This window comes from Gossypium hirsutum, chromosome A07 (assembly GCF_007990345.1).
Source record: "Gossypium hirsutum isolate 1008001.06 chromosome A07, Gossypium_hirsutum_v2.1, whole genome shotgun sequence".
NCBI classification, from domain to species: Eukaryota; Viridiplantae; Streptophyta; class Magnoliopsida; order Malvales; family Malvaceae; genus Gossypium; species Gossypium hirsutum.
Genome location: NC_053430.1, coordinates 6,833,784 through 6,854,952, shown reverse-complemented (window position 1 = coordinate 6,854,952; position 21,169 = coordinate 6,833,784). Strand labels below are relative to the sequence as shown.

The window sequence follows — 21,169 nt, the reverse complement described above, 5'->3', positions numbered from 1 at the left end:
TTTTGTAACATCCCAAAATAGGGCCTAGTCGGAATAGTAGTTTTGGGACCACAAATACGACATCAAAATATTTATTTTATAATTATTATGAGACTTAGAATATGAGAATATGCATGTGTTAAAGTTTCATGAAGAAATTCTTTGAGTAAGGTGTCCAATTAGAAATCGGAGACTAAATTGAATAAATTGCCAAACTTGGATTCTAGAAGCAATTTGTATGAAATTGCTTTAGATTATAAATTAGAAGGTCTCAAAGAGCAATTTGCCCAATTTTTAAGTTTTTAGAGAAAAATGGGCTTGCATGGATGAAATTTCAAAAAAGGGCTTAAGGGCATTTTGGTCATTTGGCATGTTAATGAAATAAAATGGGAAAAAGAAGGCAAAAATCAGCCATTCTTCTCCCTTGTCCAACCGAAATTCCCGAGCCACCATAACTAGGGTTTCCAAACTTTTCAACCTCAATAAACCCGAGGAACAAATTCCGAAGGTTGATCAAGGTAAACGAAAGGTTTCGAGTGAAATTAGGGCATGTTAGACCTTATTAAAAGTTACAAGTGAAAGTGGGCATTTGAGGGTGACAAAAGGCTTGGAAAATAGCCTATTAGGGTCCACACGGTTGGGTACACAGGCGTGTGCCTAGGCCGTGTGTGACACACGGGTCACACCCACGGGCATGTGACATGGTCGTGCATCCCCTGCATCAAAAATTGTAAGTCTGTTAAATTAACACAGGCTAGACACACAGGCGTGTGTCCTGGCCGTGTGAATTTAATAGAATGCTCGAGTATTAACACGGGCTAAGGGCACGGGCGTGTCCCAAGCCACACGGGCGTGTGTGACCACATTGCCCCATCACATGGGCGGGTAATATTTCAAAGTAAGGGAAAATTTTTCTAAGGTGCCCAAAGTTCATCAAATGTTCTCGGTTTCGTCCCGCATTGTCTCTAGATGCGTTATAGGCCTCGAAGGCCCACTTTAAAGAATAAGATGAATATGTTTGAAAAGTTTTAATTTTCAGACGAATTTCGGTGGCCCAACTTAGTGTATTGAAGAATATGTAATCTCGGTTGTCGAAACCATTTTTAATTTTTTTTGGAAAAATAGGGATCGACTTTAAAAAACGAAATGTGGTGTCGCCACCGATCTTTTTCAAGGTGTAATCAGATCACCGTGAGATTGATCATTTTAATAAAACATTTGATTTATTAAAACAATAATTTTAGGTCTGTGAAAATCGAGAAAAAGGGTTCGGGGGTTGGTTACGGACGAGGAAGGGTTAGCACCCTCATAACGCCCAAAATTGGTACCAATTGATTATTTAACGCCCTATTGTTGAAAATTTGAAGGAAAAAAAATGCTAAAATACGATTTCTTTAAAAATGCGTGAACAACTCGAATTAGATTTTAAGATTCACTCATTCCAAAGGAATAAAATACCACATCCAGCACGTTAGGACAAAATATTTTAAGCCTCTAAAAATTGAGGTCACCTCATGACTTCCAAAATGCAACGAAAAGGGTATTCAATCATTTGGTCCGACGAAAAAATGAAACCCATCATGTTAGGGCACGATTTCTCGAATTTCCAAACATAGGACATTGCCTTGTTTTAAAATTTAGAAAACATGAATAAAATTTTAAATGAATATTTGACTATTTTGAGCAAGCAGAAAATCGAAACCCAGCACGTTAGGGCACGATTTCCCAAATTTCCAAACGCCAAACATTACATTTGTTTTGGAAGTTTTTTAGATAAACAATTGCAAAATCGGCTCAAAGTATATTCATTTGGTTCACATGGATAAATAGTGAGAAAATACAAATGATTAGGATACATGCAAAAGCGACATACAATATATTATAAAAAATACCAATATTCACATTTGAAGGCTAATGAATTAAAAGCAAATTTAAAGAAGTTCCAAGCAAATTAACACAGACAACATGTGGCAAGTTTTAAAACTAACAAACAAATAAATGATATAGAAGAAATGCAATTTGGAATTATCAATATGCAAACAAACAAACATATATAAAAATTTGAAAGTAGCATACATGAAAGTTCGAGATAGATAAAAAATAATAAATAAAAATCATATATGAAATAATAATATTTAAATGAAATTTCAAAATACATAATGTATATATAAAGAAAAGTAAGTAACATATAACATAGTATTTGTCAATCTAAATAAATAATATACATGAAATGAAAATTTTATATATAAAAACAAAGATACTAGTATATAAAAGTATTTAAAATAAATAAAATATACCATTTAAAATAGGGTCCTTAGAAGAAGATATACATACATAAAATAATATAAAATCAATAATATATATACATATAAAAAAATAAAAAATCAAAGGAAATATTTACGTAAAATAATAGGAAATCAATAATGTATACTTAGAGTAAAAATAATTTAGTATAAGTTACGTATATACATGTATAATGGTATTGAATTGAACATCTATAGATAATCTAGGAATACATGAAAGAAAATTCAAAACGAATAAATTGCAAAATACAACGAATAAAAAAAAAGAAATAATAATGAGAACAATGCAAAATTAATGATCGAAATGAACATTAGCACAAAAGTAGGGGACTAAATGTGCAAATCCCCCACTCATAGCCAAAACATGCGGACAAACATCCCTTTCCTTTATTAAAACCTGTTTAAAAATTTTTACTTCGAAAAAAAACAAATAAACATTCTAACTTTTATTTTTTGTTTAAAAAAACCTAAATGCTTTATGCTTTCCATCTCCCTCACTCTCCCTTTACTCTTCAGCCGAAAGGCTAATGCCCAAGCTCTCCATTCGCAACTAGCGAAGGTTCTCCTATGGTAACTCCGGTGAGCTGCCTCCCCTTTCTCTTATTACTTATATACAGTAGATAAAAAAATCAAAGAAAATGGAAATAAAATTGAAAGAAAATGAAATTTTAAATCACCTCAAACAAATATGGTTGCTATATCTTTCTGTATGTGTTTGATATTATCTCTATCTTCAATTTTTCTAAAAAAAGAAGGTCCAAAAAACCAGCCCTTTACAATGAAAATTTTGGAGGCTTTATAGCCGAATATAAATAGTTTTTCTGCTGTTTTCTTGCTCAAATCGCAGGTCGTGGAGACGTGAACGGACATGGGCGAGCAACAAACGAGCTGGGGGTCATGCCTGATATGCCGACGTGTGTGGTGGAGAGGCGCTGAACGTGGGGGTTGCGGCGTGGGTAACCTAGGGATTCCTAGGTTAGCTAGCTGTTTAATGTAATTGGGCTGACAATTAGGCCTAGAATTTTGGGTCAATGTATTGAGCCTGTTTAATTTGGGCCAAAGCTGTATTTTGGGTCGGCATTTAAACTTAGGCTTCAAAATCTATATTGGACTGTTTTTTTTTTTTTTTGGTTTTTACAGAAGTTTAAAAGCCCGGGCGAAATGGGCTTTCTACAGCTGCCCCTCTTTGCTCATTGTCGTGTAACGAGAATGGGCAAAGACTTTAAAAGGACCAATTTTACCCGGTCTTGCTGAATCTCAACTTCTTTGGTGCACCTCTTCTTCAAGTAGCCTTGCACCAACTTCAGGAAGGTAAGGTTTGTGACTTTAACCTGCTCCACTGCAATTTCAAAGAGATAATATCGGTGGCTAAGATCTGCTCCATAGCCAATACATGAGATAAGACTCACCATCTTCAATCTGCTCCATAACCGATACATGGAGATAAGATCTGTAATTTTCAGTCTACTTCCTTGCTACCTCAGGAAGATAATGCTTGTATCTTCAACCTGCTCTCTTGTTACCTCAGAGAGATAAGGCTGGTGGCTAAAATCTGCTCCATAGCCGATACATGAAGAAAAGATTCACCATTTTTGATCTGCTCCATAGCCGATACATGGAGATAAGACCTGTAATTTTCAGTCTACTTCCTTGCTACCTCAGGAAGATAAGAACCTGCTCTCTTGCTACCTCAGAGAGATAAGGCTGGTGGCTGATGGCTGAAATCTACTCCATAACCGATACATGAAGAAAAGATTCGCCATTTTCGATCTGCTCCATAGCCGATACATGGAGATAAGACCTGTAATTTTAAGTCTGCTTCCTTGCTACCTCAGGAAGATAAGACTTGTATCTTCAACCTGCTCTCTCGCTACCTCAGAGAGATAAGGCTGGTGGCTAAAATCTGCTCCATAGCCGATACATAAAGATAAGATTCGCCATTTTCGATCTCCTCCATAGCCGATACATGGAGACAAGACCTGTAATTTTCAGTCTGCTTCTTTGCTACCTTAGGAATATAAGACTTGTATCTTCAACCTGCTCCCTTGCTACCTCAGAGAGATAAGGCTGGTAGCTGAAATCTGCTCTATAGCCGATACAAGGAGATAAGATTCGCCATTTTCAATCTGCTTCATGTCGGTACATGGAGATAAGACCTGTAATTTCCAGTCTGCTTCCTTGCTACCTCAGGAAGATAAGACTTGTATCTTCAACCTGCTCTCTTGCTACCTCAGAGAAATAAGGCTGGTGGCTAAAATTTGCTTCATAGCCGATACATGGAGATAAGATTCGCCTTTTTTGATCTGCTCCATAGTCGATACATGGAGATAAAATCTGTGAATTTAGCTTGTTACCCTACTGCTCAGGGGGATAAGACTTGCTGTCCTTACCGATGCCACTGTACTATCCTCTGAGGAACATGATCTGTGAAATTGGTTTCATATATCTATGCTTATGCCAAATAATTAGGATGCTATGATCGAAATGAATCAAATGCTCCTAACTAGATGTGTTATTATATGAATGCAGAAATGTTATGTGAATTGTTTCTTTTTTTTAAATCTTAAAGTGTCATCACTCGTTATTCATCAGAGTTTTATCACTGTCATATGCCTTCCTGCTCGACTAGTATTTCCAATGAAAAACCACAGAAATAACCCATTTTGCTCAATAGGCTTGCCCCACTTTAGTTTCAAAGTCTCTTTCACTATAAGGTTTGTACCATCTTCAAACCCCCCTTGTCACCTAGAAACGTTCATCAACTCGGTCTATTACACCACTCTCCGAGTATTATGACCAGATGTATACGCCCAACATTTGCATTAATGAGGAATATCATGATCACCTCTTATGCTTTGGTCATAATATCTTGTTTTCTTATACAATCAATATTTTTGACTGAAAATTTGAAGAGATAATCCAAATTTGGACACAAATATTCCACCCCTAAGTTGGGTAAGTTATAATCAAAAGTCTTGTTTCAGGTTCTTGTACCATTTAGAAACTTCCAGAGTAATATACAAAACATTTTTTGTAAAAGTATTATTAGTCCATTAATCGTTGTTTCAATACAAGCGCTTGAGCATAAAAATAAGATAGACAAAACTGAAATTTATTAGAAACAAGATTCAAGAAGAATGGATTAATCAATGAAGCAAATATTGCCAGAGTACAAAAAATAGATAACGGGGAACAAAAATAAGTACCCTAGATATCGCAGCCTAAGCTCCTCCGTATGAACTCCACGAGGACCATTTTGAGCTTACCATGTGCCTAAGAGATCTAGCGTATTCTGTCGATGCCCCAAGACATGCGTACTTCCTCTTCATTAGTTCCAACATAGCAAGACTACCACTTGCCCTATCTTTGGTCGAAATTTGAATTGCCCTTTTTGGGTTTTCAATTTAAAACCCATTTGGTCTCAAGGCGCCCTTTACGGGTTTTCACCTCGGTCTCTTCCTTTTTTTTTCTTTTTTTTTGCGCCATTTACGAGTTTTCACCTTTTAAGCGAAGTACTTCTTGACTGAGTCCGAATGTACTGGGTTGGGCAGGCTCCTACCATCCATCTCAATTAACATCAGTGCTCCTCCAGAAAAAGCTTTCTTTACCACATAAGGTCATTCCCAGTTTGGCATCCACTTCCCTCTAAAATCTTTCTGTAAATGGAGGATCCTTTTTAATATCAAGTCTCCTTCATAGAATACTCTGAGGCGAACCTTTTTGTTGTACGCGCGCATCATTCGCTTCTGATACATTTGACCATGACGGATAGCGTTCAACCTCTTTTCTTCAATCAAGTTCAGCTGATCATACCAGGCTGGATCCATTCGGCTTCATCAAGCTTCAACTCTGATAAAACCTGGAGAGAAGGAATCTCAACTTCAATGGGCAAAACTGTCTCCATCCCATAAACCAATGAGTAAGGTATTACCCCGGTAGAAGTTCTGACAGATGTTCGATAGGCATAAAGGGCAAATGGTAATTTTTCATACCAATCCTTGTAAGTCTCAGTCATTTTCCCATGATTTTCTTGATATTCTTATTGGCTGCCTCAACCGCACAATTCATTTTTGGGCAATATGGTGACGAGTTGTGGTGCTTAATTTTGAACTGCCTATAGACCTCAACTATCACGCTGTTATTCAAATTCAACGCGTTGTTAGATATGATCCTTTCTGTCATGCCATATCGACATATGATCTCCTTCTTCAAGAACTTGTTGACTTCCGACTTTGTGACATTGGCATATGAAGCAACCTCTACCCACTTGGTAAAGTAATCGATGACCACAAAGATGAATCGATGTCCGTTAAAAGCCTTCGGCAAAATTGACCCAATGACGTCCATGCCCCACATTGAGAAAGGCCAGGGAGAAGTCATAACATGAAGAGGTAAAGGAGGCGCATGGATCTTATCTCCATAAATTTGACACTTATGACATTTCTTGGCGTAACTGATGCAATCTCCTTCCATTGTGGACCAGTAATACCCGAACCTCATGATTTGCCTAGCCATTGTGAATCCATTGGCATGTGTCTTGCAGACACCCTCATGGACTTCTTCCAAGATTTTCTTAGCTTCATTAGCGTCAACACATCTTAACAGTACCTGATCTTTCCTCCTTTTATACAAAATCTCCCCGTCTATGAAATAATCACTGGCCAGCCTCCTCAATGTTCTCTTATCATTTTCTGTTGCCTGATCAGGGTATTCACAATTCTTCACATATCATAGAATATCATGATACCAAGGACAATCGTTTCTCTCCTCTTCTTCGTCGATATTGCAGCAATGAGCTAGAGCCTCACAAATACTCATCTAAATCGGCTTCATATCCTCCTGTTTATTTACTCTGATAAATGAAGCTAACGTAGCCAAGGCATCAGCAATCTGGTTTTCATCCCGCGGAAGATAATAGAAAGTGATATCATCAAACACCCTAATTAAATCCAGAATTAGCTCTCGATAGTTGATCAACTTTGGGTCTCTTGTTTCCCATTCACCTTTGAGTTGATAGATCACCAGTGTAAAATTCCCATACACCTCCAGTACTTTGATTTTACACTCGATGGCTGCACAGATTCCCATGATACATGCTTCGTACTCTTCCATATTGTTCGTGCAATCAAAATCCAATTTACAAGTGAATAGATAATGATCTCTATTTGGGGATATCAGGACTGCCCCAATTCCATTACCAACAGCGTTTGACGGCCCGTCAAAATTAAGTTTCCAAGAATGATCTTCTGGAATGTCTTCTTCAGTAGTTGCCACATACATTAGATCTTCGTTAGAGAAATCAAAATTCAAAGGCTTGTAATCTTCTAAAGCTCTACTGGCTAGAAAGTCTGCTATTGTACTCCCTTTCATAACCTTCTGATTCACATAAACTATGTCGAATTCAGAAAGCAGGATTTGCCATTGGGTCATTCTTCCACTTAAAGTAGTCGACTCCATCATGTACTTTAGAGGGTCCAGTTTCGAGATTGACCAAGTCGTATGGTATAACATGTACTGTCTCAATATCCGAGTAGTCCAAATCAAAGCACAACATAGTTTTTCAATTGGCGAGTATTTCGTCTCACACTCAGTGAATTTCTTACTGAGGTAATATATCGCATTTTCTTTCTTTCCTGTTTCATCGTGTTGTCCGAGCACACATTCCATTGAATTGTCAAATACTGTCAAATACAATATCAATAATACTAGGGGATTGGACAAATATTGTTTAACCTTGTCAAAGGTTCTCTGGCACTCATCATCCCACACGCTTGGGTTGTGTTTCTTGAGAAAATGAAATATGAGGTCACATTTCTCAGTTAGTTGCGAAATAAACCGGGCGATGTAATTTAGTCTTCCTAAAAAACCTCAAACTTCCTTCTGAGTGCGCGGCGGAGGCAATTTTTGTATAGCATTGACTTTGTCGGGGTCGACCTCAATTCCCTTTTCGTTGACTATGAAACCAAGCAGCTTTCCTGACTTAGCTCCAAAAGTACATTTTTGTTGGATTGAGCTTTAGCTGAAACTTCCTCAACCTCAGGAACAATTTCCTCAAAACCTGTATTTGCTCCTTTTCTATTTGGGATTTTGCGATCATATCATCGACGTAGACCTCAATTTTTATGTGCATCATGTCGTGAAGCAAGGTTACCATGGCTCTTTGATACGTTGCTCCCGCATTCTTCAACCCAAATAACATCACCCTATAGCAAAAAGTCCCCCATAAGGTTATGAATGTGGTCTTTTTCATGTTTTCAGGATGCATCTTTATCTGATTGTACCTAAAGAAACCATCCATAAAGGAGAACAGTGAATAATCTGCTGTGTTGTCCACTAAAGTGTCGATATGAGGTAGGAGGTAGTTGTCCTTGGGGCTAGCCTTGTTTAAGTCCCTATAATCTACACACATCCTCATTTTTCCATCTTTGTTAAGGACGGGGACAACATTGGCTACCCATTCTGAATAATTAACAACTTGCAAAAACCCAACATCAAATTACTTCCGGACCTCTTTTCTTATTTTTACTGCAACATCGGGTCTCATCCCTCGAAGCTTTTGTTGAACAGGCTTGCATTCTTCTTTTATGGAGACGCGATGCACCGCAATATCAGTGCTTAACCTAGGCATGTCCTGATACGACCACGCGAAGATATATTTGAACTCTTGCAGTAAATCAATGAGGTCCCGTCTTGTTTCTTCAGTTATGCAAGTTTCAATGTTCACCTCTTTCCCTTCTTCCAAGGTCACATTCTCGATTGTCTCTTTATGGAGTAGAATCCATTTCTCTTCCTACTCTACCATCCTTAACAAATCAGGAGGTAAGCTACAGTCTTCATCATCTTCAAAATCCTAAGATCCTTCTAGATACATGTCTCACTCAAAAGGGAACTCTGAGTCCATAACAACGTCACTCATGTCATTGATATCTAAAGACCTATTATTGACATGAATGGATAGCTAAGAAAAATAAAAGAATATAAGAATAGCGTATTTGTATGGCATGATTAAATATCAAATGCAAGAAAAGAATATTTACTCAGAATAGGACATAAAAGCGTATTTGTATTAAAATAAAAATGTTTTGAACACGAGCCTATTTCACAAAAGATTCTTTTCGTTTCTAGGCTTTAAAACAAAAAGTGTGTTTTGAACATTACTCTGTATTTGCTCTAAAAACTACAGGAATTTCTTCCACAGTCCAGTTGTTCAGAACACTTCCAGGCTCATAAGAGCGAATACTTGCCAAGTTTCTTTCCATCACCTTCACATCAGTTATGACGTTGATTTTCAGACTTCCTATCAAATCTTCGGCCATTCCTTCACTTGTTGTCTTCGGCTCAGGATAGATGATTCCTCCTGACACAAATGTATTAGAAATATGGGGAAAAGTTATTGATTCTCACTTGACCTCTGCCCGACTCAATCGTGCTCTTCGTCTCTTCTGTTTCATTTCCATCTCCCTTCTTTTCTGCTTTGCATCTGGCCTATACCCTAAACCAAAACGATCTTGCTTGTCAGCCAAAATTGGCACTTCAACCCGTCCATGTAAATATTTCCCAAGTCCTCTACCAGGCAACGCCCCTTTTCCAACTGTAAGTTGCAAGCCCATCCTCGTGGCCTCGGATATTTTTGCCCTAGGGATCCTCTTTCCTTCGATGATAGAAGTTACATTGACAAATTCTAATGACCGAAAGGAACACTCAACTGCTTCATCATTATATTCTATATACAGTGCACTACTGGTAACGGATGCAATAATGTCTTCCTCCGCATTTATCGTTATCAACCAGCCCTCTGTCACCAACTTTAGCTTTTGGTGCAACGATGACGGTATTGCCTTCGCCGAATGAATCCAAGGCCTCTCTAACAAGTAATTATAAGAAGGCGTAATATCCATCACAAGAAAATCTACCTCGTATGTGTTTGGTCTGATTAGCAAAGATACCTCAATCCTTCCCATCACTTTCCTCTCGGTGCCATCAAATGCCCTCATTATATTCTGGCATGTCTTCATATGAGAGCTGTCTATTGGCAACCTATTCAATGTGGACAAGGGCAAAACATTCAACGTTAATCCATTATCAATTAATACCCCCGGAAATGTATACCCTTTGTAGCGAGTGGTAATGTGTAAAGCCTTGGTGGATCCCAAACCCCCTGGTGGTATTTCATCATCACTAAATGAGATAAAGTTATCAGCGCTTATGTTATTGACAAGACGATCTAGCTTGTTCACCGAAATGTCTTCAGCGACATAGGTTTCGTTCAACACCTTCATCAACGCATTTCGTTGTACCATCGAACTTTGGAGCAGAGCTAATACTGATGTGCGTGTTGGCTGTTTGTGTAACTGTTCCACAACACTATACTCGCTGTGTTTTAGGAATTTCAAAATTTTTTTACCTTCATCCTCAGTTACCGGTTCATTAACCAGTGGTTTTGTCCCCTCTTCCCCCTATTCAAACATCACAGATTTCCCTTTTACAGGTTCAGCTTTCGTATCTGGCATGCTGACCAGACTCCCCTCTCCTGATGATGTCACATTACAGTTATAATTCCAAGACACCATTTTCCTATCCTTATAAGGAAAAGTCACGGGTTTCTGAATCAAAACTCTTGGCCCTATTCTTGCTCCAGATTCATTGATTCTCGGTCGTGAAATGATCACCACTGGGTGGTTGACCTCACAGACCCTTTCTATCAGCCCCTCCTCCGAGGTGCATACATCTTCCTTCTCAGCAAATTCAAAGAACTCCAGCTCTTTGTTATCCATTAGACCTTACACCAGGGCTCTGAATTCATTGCATGTTTCAATCTCATGGTCCTCCTCTCCATGAAACTTACAATAATTCCTTGCTTCTCGGGATTTGCTCCCAAAATCTCGCATGATTAAACTTCTCTCCACCATCTTCTTCAAAACCTCCCTCATCGGGGTTTTCACTTCTGCCATATCCAACTTAATTCTCCTCTCCATATTCTCGACTATCGCGTTTACCTTATGATCAGTATGGTTGGGTAACGGATTTCCTATACCAAGTGCATCATCAAATTTCACAACACCCATTTTGATGAGTCTTTCGACTACCTTTTTAAAAAAGGTGCAGTTCTCTATCGAGTGTTCCACGATTCCCGCATGATATTCACATTGGGTACTTGCATCGTACCACTTGGGGAATGGGGGTTGCAACGGTCTTAAGTAAAACGGGGATACAACATGTGCATCGAACATACTTTTGTACAGCTCTCGATATGTTATTGGAATGAGAGTAAATTGGGCTCTTGCCTTGACGAAGCTTGCTGGCCCGTGGCTACCGTTTTCGGCTGGTTTACCATAATTGGTTTCATATAACCCATGCTTACATTACTGACTTCATTTTCTCTCTTTTTTGGGGCCGACCTCCTAATGCTTTCCCCAGCCTCTATCTTTCCACACCTTATTGCATTCTCTATCATTTCACCGGACATCAATATGTCCGCGAAACTCTTAGTCGCACTCCCCAGTATGTGATTAATAAAAGGTGCCTTCAAGGTATTAATGAAAAGCATGGTTGTTTCTTTTTCCAACAATGGTAGTTGGACTTGTGTAGCAACCTCCCTCCATCTCTGAGTGTATTGCCTGGAACTTTCATTTGACTTTTTCTCTATGTTCTGTAACGTGATTCTGTCAGGCGCTATATCTGTCACATGGCCATACTGCTTAATGAAAACCTGTTCTAAGTCTTTCCACGATTTAACTTGGCTACGATTCAATTGATTGTACCATTTGGCCGCAGCTCCAAACAAACTGTCTTGGAAACAATGAATCAATAACTGATCATTATTGACATGTCCAGTCATCCTCCGACAAAACATTGTAATATGAGCCTCAGGGAAACTGGTTTCATTGTATTTCTCAAACTCCGGTATTTTGAACTTCGGAGGGAGTACCAAATCCGAGACTAGGCTCAATTCATTAGCATTCATTTCGCAATGATAATCAGCGCTTTCCAACGCCTTGAATTTCTCCTCCAATCACTTGTATCAGTCTTCTAGCTGTTTTGGAAATTCTGCTCCTACCTTTCTTACTTCTGTGACCTCATCGAAGTCAGAGACTGTAGGATTTTCCCGATGGCCTTCGGGGTTAGAACACGAGCCCGTCAAGACATTTATCAGTGTCGAAGTACCAGTCTGATATTGGGGTTTGATACTGACAGACACCCTTTGCGGAGGTATTGGGGTATTTGTTAGGGTGAAACCCGAAGATTAAGCAAGAATCCTGCTATCATCCTCAGCATTGATCATGGGACTCTTCCCCTTTTCCAGCCTTCCAACTAATAGTTGAGTCGATTCGTTCATCATACTCTTCTGAGATTCCAGCATTTGATCTTTCATATCTTGCTGGATCTTAGCTAATTGCTCTTGCATTTGCGCTTGCATCTGTTCCTACATTTCTTTCTGCATTTGCTCAAAATTTTCCAACCTTTGATCCATAGCTTTGGTCTTTTTTCGTGTGTAATATTAATGTTTCAGGGTAACTATAATACAATTTTCAATTAATTAAGGTTCTTTTTGTGAAATTTAATGCACATGATACAATAAAATGCAAATGCATGAGATGAATCTACAACTAAAGAGACGTCGATTCTGATTCAATTCCATTTAAAAAACTTTATTAGAAAGCAAAATCCTTTACATAAAACAGATCATATATACGGCTTAGCCCTAATGCTCAAAGTTTTAACTTTCTTAGGAAGGCAAACTAGCTCACGACCCCGGTCCGACTCTAACTCATACTTCACACGTAGCACATCAGTCTAAACCGCTAAGGTCTGTAAATGATCAGCTACTTCTTGTATCTGAGCTACGGCCTCACCCATGATATAATCTCTTTCCCTGACTTGGTCTTGCGATCGACGGAACTGTTCCTTCCACTGCTCATTGTTCGACTCAAGGAATTCAATTCGGAGCTCACATTTCCGTAGCATAGTCTCAAGTTCTTCCATTTTTCCTTTCAAATCCTCGATCCTGTTCAGGCTAGCCCTTAATTCAATGTCGGAGTTACGACCACGATACTGATGCAGTGCCTTCTCTAAATCCGCTACCCGAGTTACCACATTTTTTTCTCATCTTGGCCTTCAACCAAGCTCTTTTTTAAAGAATTTTCATGTGCTCGAGCATCATGGAACCTCTTCTCTCACTGATCTGTTCTAGCATTTTCCTCTTGAATTTCCTGTCACCGCTGTTCTGACATTTTCCACAATCCGACAGTTATCATCGACATACGCAGTTTCTTGTAATCAGTTTTCAAATTGTCCAGGTCTTCCTCAACCCTTCTTTTCCCTTTCCTTAACTTTTAGCCTCGAGTTTCTGAACATTGACATCCAAACTCAAATGCATATTTTCTTTCTCCAACTGTTCTATCTTTTTTCCTAACTTCGCATTTCTCTCTTCAAAGTCTCGTTTTACAATTTCAAGCTCGGAGGGGATTACTTGCAAATATTCTTCCATCGCACGAACATCCTCCAAACTCGACTCAAGGATATTATCATTAACTATTTTACTCAACCACCCCTTGTATTCAGGAGTCGTCATTGATCCAGTAACCAATCTCTTTATCCGGCGCATCTGTTTCCAAGCATCAAAAATCTCTCGAACTTTCTTCTTATAATTGTTCTCCCTATACGAGAACTCACTCTAGGCTAATCCATGTGTCATCGGTATAAATTGCCTTGACCTGTATTGTCCTAAAACGAGCAAATGAGCATACCCAATAGCTCCCTAAATTCTAGGCAGAGGTACCCAGTCAAAACTTCCATACCAATAAAGAATCTCATCAGGAACAAACTAAGAAGCTCTCCACTCAATGTCCTTTTCCTGAAGATTTCGGAGGAGCGCGATCTAATTTTCTTCTGATATGTCATCTCTCCTGGACATGGCTGTTATTTCCTTTAACAAGGAGTAACTCTCAGAGAAAACCCGATAAGAAACCTTATCCACCTTCTAGAAATGGTTGTGGAACCAAGCCAGCAACAATTACTTACACCCTATGAATATTCCTTCACTTGCACTCCGACATGCACTCAAAGATCTGAATGTCTCAACTAGAATTGCCAGCACCGGTGTGACTCCTTTGTCAAGTCGATCAAAGAAATCGACAACTGCTTCATCTATATGCCTTAAAGCTTTGGGGAAAATCACCAAACCATAGATACTCGAGGCGAAGGTGTCAGCTTTCTTCTTTATGTCCGGATGTGCTATAATCAAGTCCCTCAAACACACCCATGGAATGCATTTACCAATACTTTTCTACTGAATTTGGGCTGTAACCCAATGTTCACTCATCCTGGTGATACTTATTAATTTCTTTACAAAAGCTGGGGCACTAACAGCGTTGGAATAAACTTTGTCAACTTGAACCTTTGGACAATGAAGCAAAGCTGTATGTTCCTCCACAATAGGCCTCAAGTCTACCTTCCCAAAGGTGAAACAATTATATGCCGGGTTCCAGAACTGAGCCATAGCCCGAAACAAGTACTTGTCCACCTTGACGTCAAGCAAGTAGGGTAAGTCGCCATAATTTTAATAGAACAACTGCCTCGCCTTATCATCCCAGCTGGCCCATATATCCCTCAACTCTTGAAGCACATTTTGGGTCACATTGATACGAGTGAAGTTCCCCAATTTCAATGTATACCCCTCAGCCAAGCTATCCTTTTTCTCAAGTTGCATCTTCTCTGACCACATACGGACAGCCGCATTATCTTTCACTTTATCAGGGAATTCGCTCTCCATAACCAGCTTTTTAATTTAGTAACCGAACAGAAATCGACACCTCTTTAATATGAAATGACATGCAAATATAACCACAACAAAACACAACAAGTTAGTATCGAAAAAATAAAAAATCAAAGCAAATAGAAAATAATCAAACACCTAACTGGGTAATCGCTAAGTTTCAACATAGCTCTACTTAGGGCGGGCTCCTAGAGTTCACTATATGTGGCTCGATTATAAGAAAATGGTACTTGAACCAGCAGATTCCTCAACCCTCACCCATTATAGGCTCATGTGGATCGAGTTCAATTCAGGGGAATACATTTCCCTATGCCCATGCAGATGTGAAAACCTCACGAAGACATAGGTACGAATGTATCCCGGAAGCAGTCTACTAGCCATGCGGAGGTGAAAACCTCACGAAGGCATAGTCTCTCACTCCCACTTAAGAGGTGCGACCACAACGGTCATGCAAGATGATGCGAGGGGATATAAAAAAACTTAAAATGCAAAACACGAACAAAAAAACCATAAAAACCCATGAAATGCAATAAAAGCATCGTATGTTAAAATTCAAATTTTAAATTTCTGACAAAAGGACAGAAAATAATCAACTTTACAGCTTAACTCTCTTATTGGTCCCCAATGGAGTCGCAAAGCTGTTGAAACTATTTTTAATTTTTTTTTGGAAAAACGGGGATCGACTTTAAAAACGAATTGTGGAGTCGCCACCAACCTTTTTCGATGTGTAATCGGATCACCTTGAATTGATCATTTTTATAAAACATTTGATTTATTAAAATAATAATTTTAGGTCTGTGAAAATTGAGAAAAAGGGTTCGGGAGTCGGTTATGCACGAGGAAGGGTTAGCACCCTCATAACGCCCAAAATGCACGAAAAGGGTATTCAATCATTTGGTCCGACAAAAAAACGAAACCCAGCACATTACAGCACGGTTTCTCGAGTTTCTAAACATTGAACATTGCCTTGTTTTAAAATTTTAAAAACATGAATAAAATTTTAAAGGAATATTTGACTATTTTGGGCAAGTAGAAAATCGAAACCCAGCACATTAGGGCATGATTTCCCAAATTTCCAAACGCCAAACATTACCTTTGTTTTGAAATTTTTTAGATAAACAATTGCAAAACCGACTCAAAGTATATTCATTCGGTTCACTTTAGAGTTGAGGTAGTAATATGACATGGATAAATAATGAAAAAATACAAAGGATTAGGATACATGCAAAAACGACATACCATATATTATAAAAAATACCAATATTCACATTTGAAGGCTAATGAATTAAAAGCAAATTTAAAGAAGTTCCAAGCAAATTAACACAGACAACATGTGGCAAGTTTTAAAACTAACAAACAAATAAATGATATAGAAGAAATGCAATTTGGAATTATCAATATGCAAACAAACAAACATATATAAAAATCTTAAAGTAGCATAGATGAAAGTTCGAGATAGATAAAAAATAATAAAATAAAAATCATATATGACATAATAATATTTAAATGAAATTTCAAAATACATAATGTATATATAAAGAAAAGTAAGTAACATATAACATAGTATTTGTCAATCTAAATAAATAATATACATTAAATGAAAATTTTATATATAAAAACAAAGATACTACTATATGAAAGTATTTAAAATAAATAAAATATACCATTTAAAATAGGGTCCTTAGAAGAAGATATACATACATAAAATAATATAAAATCAATAATATATATACATATAAAAAAAATAAAAAATTAAAGGAAATATTTACGTAAAATAATAGGAAATCAATAATGTATACTTAGAGTAAAAATAATTTAGTATAAGTTACGTATATACATGTATAATGGTATTGAATTGAGCATCTATAGATAATCTAGGAATACATGAAAGAAAATTCAAAACGAATAAATCGCAAAATACAACGAATAAAAAAAAGAAATAATAATGAGAATAATGCAAAATTAATGATCGAAATGAACATTAGCACAAAAGTGGGGGACTAAATGTGCAAATCCCCCACTCATAGCCAAAACATGCGGACAAACTTCCCGTCCCCCCAAAAATGCTGCTCCATTTTATTAAAACCTGTTTAAAAATTTTTACTTTGACAAAAAACAAATAAACATTCTGACTTTTATTTTTTGTTTAAAAAAACCTAAATGCTTTATGCTTTCCATCTCCCTCACTCTCCCTTTACTCTTCAGCCGAAAGGCTAATGCCCAAGCTCTCCGTTCGCAACTAGCGAAGGTTCTCCTACGGTAACTCCGGTGAGCTGCCTCCCCTTTCTCTTATTACTTATATACAGTAGATAAAAAAATCAAAGAAAATGGAAATAAAATTGAAAGAAAAATGAAAATTTAAATCACCTCAAACAAATATGGTTGCTATATCTTTCTGTATGTGCTTAATATTATCTCTATCTTCAATTTTTCTCAAAAAAAAGTCCAAAAAATAGCCCTTTACAATGAAAAATTTGAAGGCTTTATAGCCGAATACAAGTAGTTTTCCTATTGTTTTCTTGCTCAAATCGCAGGTCGTGGAGACGTGAAAGGACGTGGGCGAGCAACGAACGAGCTAAGGGTCGTGCTTGATATGCCGACTGTGTGGTGGAGAGGCACTAAACGTGGGGGTTGCGGCGTGGGTAACCTAGGGATTCCTAGGTTAGCTGACTGTTTAATGTAATTGGGCTGACAATCAGGCCTGGAATTTTGGGTCAATGTATTGAGCCTGTTTAATTTTGGCCAAAGCTATATTTTGGGCCGGCATTAAAACTTGGGCTTCAAAATCTATATTGGACTGTTATTTTTATTTTGGTTTTTACAGAAGTTTAAAAGCCCGGGCGAAATAGGCCTTCTACATTGGTAACGCCTCGAACCCTATCTCGGCGTCGGATACGGGTTAGGGGTGTTACACATTTACTTATTCATTCTTCACTTTTACACATTGTTACACTTTTTGTATAGGCCCAAATCTGCCCAGGGCCCAACAACCAGAATAAAACCAAATATTAAACCAAAAATCCATAAAAATAAAAACAAATTAATAGTCCATCAAAGTCCAAACTATATAGCCCCAAAACCCAAAACATTACAAACCCAAAATTAATACTAACCCTAGCCCAAGATTATACGGCCCAAAAAATTAAAACAACAAAAACCCTAGGGTTTCTTTCGCTTGCGCCGCAGCTAAGCCCCAGCCTTCAACACCGTACGAACGCCACGCATGCCTCCGTACGCCTTACGCCAAGTACCAGCACACGCCCAGTACCCAATACCTGCAAACGAACAAGAGAAGGACAACAAAAAGCAAGAAAATATTGTATTTTTATTTTTATTTTTCTTTTAGATTTCGGCTATAAAGCCAAAAAAGAATGTATTGATCTTTTTCTAGGCACACTTTATATAGATATTGAATAGAAAATTCAAAGGTAATTTTTGAGAAGGCGATTTTCGTTTTAAATCTTCTTAATATTCTATTAATTATTTTATTTATTTCCTTCATTTTTTTTCATCGTTTACGTTGAAAAAGAAAAGAGAAAGGTGATGATACCTTGCGAATAAGCTGTCCAATCTCCTTTGCTTCGTCGAAATCGAAGTCTACAGGGGATTTCAAGGCTCAAAAACCAGCCCTTTGTGGCCCCGAAATCGCCGACTGCCATTCTTAGTGGTGGATCGGTGTATAAAAATCAAGGGTTGAAGGCTTGCTAGTTGAGAATAAAGGGGGCTAGGGTTGATTCGGCTGAAGGAGGCTGGTTTCAGTCTTTTTAACAAACCAAAAACGGTGCCGTTTTGAGCCTGTTTTAGTGGCTCCAAAACGGTGCTGTATTGGCTATACCAGGCCCGATCTGATTCTTTGCCCCTAGGACCCGCGTGTTTTTACGGTGAGGGGATATTTACACGATGGGTCCTTCCTTTTCGCATGTGTATTCAATCGCGCCTTGTTCGTTTTGTTTCTTTTTTTTTTCAATTTGGTTTTGTAAGTTGTGTTTATTTGCAATTGGGTCCGCGCCTCAACAAGGATCTGGAATAATTCCAGCTTTAGTCCTTGCGCATTTGTACATATTGCGCGCCGGTCCCTATTTTGGTTTCTTTTATTTATAAATTATCCCTTTCATTTTTAAGTTTATTTTATTAAGCTTTCTATTTGAAATACTTATTATTTTAAAATTCATTTAATATTTTTATCTATTTTATTAACTTTGCTTTGTTTTTTTATTTATATTATTATTTTGAAGTTGGTTTTATCATATTATATATGCAATGTCTCATTTAGATATTTTTGTGTATATTCGTACATATATTATTTTAATGGTTAAATCATTGTTTTAAAATTTATTTTTTGTTTATAAAATCATTATTTTGAAAGTCATTATATCCTATTCTTTTAATATATTAGATGGTATCCCATTTAAATGTTTTTATATATCTGTACATATATAGCCAAATTAATTTAATATTGTATGCATTTTCATGTTATTTTTTTATAAATAATTATTTCTAAATTTATATGATTTGTAAATCTATTATGTGTATGGTTTGTCTCCTAAGATTATATTTCATTGTATATTTTTATTATCTTTTCATATTTTATCTCCTTTGTTGCATGTAAATTGTCAATTTTAAACCAATATTCTTTAACACTTTATATACTATTTGATTTTAAAATATTTATTTTATAACACAGATTATAATAATTACGTATATATCTCTAGTTTGTTTTTTTTACAAATAGTTTCAAATTCATCAATTCATTAATTCATATATCGTATAAATTATGGGTTCATTAGATCGTCATTGTTTTAGAATTGACTTATACTACATTGACTCCTAATTTCCATATTGTTTTGTGCATTTTATGTTAATGGTTTCTATATTATACTATATACATTGTCGTTGCATATTATTTATTCATTGTTTTGTATTGTTATATCAATTATTCTCCATGATTGAAATTGGGTTATATTTTTTGGTTAGTTAAATTTAATTATGTATTTTGCTAGTCGATTGAATAAGGCTATATTACCTTCATTCATCAAGTCTTGTATCTTATGTGTGTATATTATCCCATGATCATTGTTTTCCTTGTGGTTTATGAATGTCGTTTCATAATGTCCAACTCTTTAAAAATAATTATTCCATTTTATTTCAAGTCAAATTAATGCGTTTTAAGCTGGTTTTACAATTATTCATTTGAAAATTCCTTAAAACGAAGGCAATGTTTGATGTTTGGAAATTCGAGAAATTGTGTCCTATCGTGCTGGGTTTTGATTTCCTGTTTGCTCAAAATAATCGAATATTCCTTTAGAATTTCACTCGCGTTTCCCAAATTTTAAAACAAGGCTATATTCAATGTTTGAAAATTCGGGGAATCGTGCCCTATCGTGCTGGGTTTTGATTTCCTATTTGTTCAAAATAACCAAATATTCCTTTTGAATTTCACTCTGGTTTTCTAAATTCTAAAGCAAGTCAATGTTCAATGTTTGGAAATTCGAGGAATTGTGCCCTACCATGCTGGGTTCCGGTTTTCGTTGGACTAAATAATTGGGCATCCTTTTGTAATTTTCAATGTATAAACTTTTGGAAGTTAAAAATTTATCGTGTTTTCGAAGGTATAAAGGATCGTGTCCTATCGTGCTGGATGTGATGCTGTATTCCTTTGAAATAAGAGGATTTTGACGACCAACTTAAGCCATTCAAATGTTTTAAAAGGAATCATATTTAAAAAATAGCTTTAAATCTTAGACATAAGGACAGTACTTAATCAATTTGGTACTAATTTTGGGCGTAGTGAGGGTGCTAATCCTTTCTCATACGTAACCGGCTCCCGAATCCATTTTCTCAAATTTACGTAGGCCAAAATCGATTTAAATAAAACAAAGTATTTTATTAGGTGACCTAGTCACACCTAAATAAAAAGATTGGTGGCGACTCCATTTTCGTTTTTTTTAAGTCGATCCCCTTTTTTTTTAAATTTAAAAATGGTTTCGACACTTTTAATAGGACAACTTAGACCATTTATGCCATGAGCATACATACGGATTCCTCGCGAATAACCCCTTTCAAGAATTCTCTGGCTTCGATAGTGGTTTCCACTTATTAACCGTCACTTTAA

General features: G+C 36.9%; 2 protein-coding genes and 3 long non-coding RNA genes across 5 annotated transcripts; 2 read left to right on the top strand and 3 right to left on the bottom strand.

Annotated features, from left to right (window-relative positions):
• Nucleotides 1-2,703: 2,703 nt before the first annotated feature.
• On the top strand, nucleotides 2,704-3,386 carry LOC121232049 (uncharacterized). The gene is made up of 2 exons (XR_005930269.1): nucleotides 2,704-2,861; nucleotides 3,130-3,386. It is a non-coding gene; the product is annotated as an uncharacterized lncRNA (long non-coding RNA).
• Nucleotides 3,387-6,081: 2,695 nt separating this feature from the next.
• LOC121232321 (uncharacterized) lies at nucleotides 6,082-7,370 on the bottom strand. Its single transcript, XM_041118065.1, has 3 exons — nucleotides 7,134-7,370; nucleotides 6,778-6,980; nucleotides 6,082-6,226 (listed from the first exon to the last, which is right to left on the bottom strand). The coding sequence occupies exons 1-3, from the start codon at nucleotides 7,368-7,370 to the stop codon at nucleotides 6,082-6,084; spliced, it is 585 nt and encodes a 194-aa protein (XP_040973999.1).
• A 1,408-nt stretch (nucleotides 7,371-8,778) lies between these two features.
• On the bottom strand, nucleotides 8,779-11,056 carry LOC121232319 (uncharacterized). Its single transcript, XM_041118064.1, has 4 exons — nucleotides 10,799-11,056; nucleotides 9,703-10,738; nucleotides 9,545-9,639; nucleotides 8,779-9,072 (listed from the first exon to the last, which is right to left on the bottom strand). Exons 1-4 carry the CDS (start codon nucleotides 11,054-11,056, stop codon nucleotides 8,779-8,781), a joined length of 1,683 nt encoding a protein of 560 aa, XP_040973998.1.
• Nucleotides 11,057-17,071: 6,015 nt separating this feature from the next.
• Nucleotides 17,072-17,866, top strand: LOC107941034 (uncharacterized). The gene is made up of 2 exons (XR_001695534.2): nucleotides 17,072-17,325; nucleotides 17,592-17,866. It is a non-coding gene; the product is annotated as an uncharacterized lncRNA (long non-coding RNA).
• A 199-nt stretch (nucleotides 17,867-18,065) lies between these two features.
• On the bottom strand, nucleotides 18,066-19,111 carry LOC107941035 (uncharacterized). Its single transcript, XR_001695535.2, has 2 exons — nucleotides 18,608-19,111; nucleotides 18,066-18,332 (listed from the first exon to the last, which is right to left on the bottom strand). It is a non-coding gene; the product is annotated as an uncharacterized lncRNA (long non-coding RNA).
• Nucleotides 19,112-21,169: the final 2,058 nt, after the last annotated feature.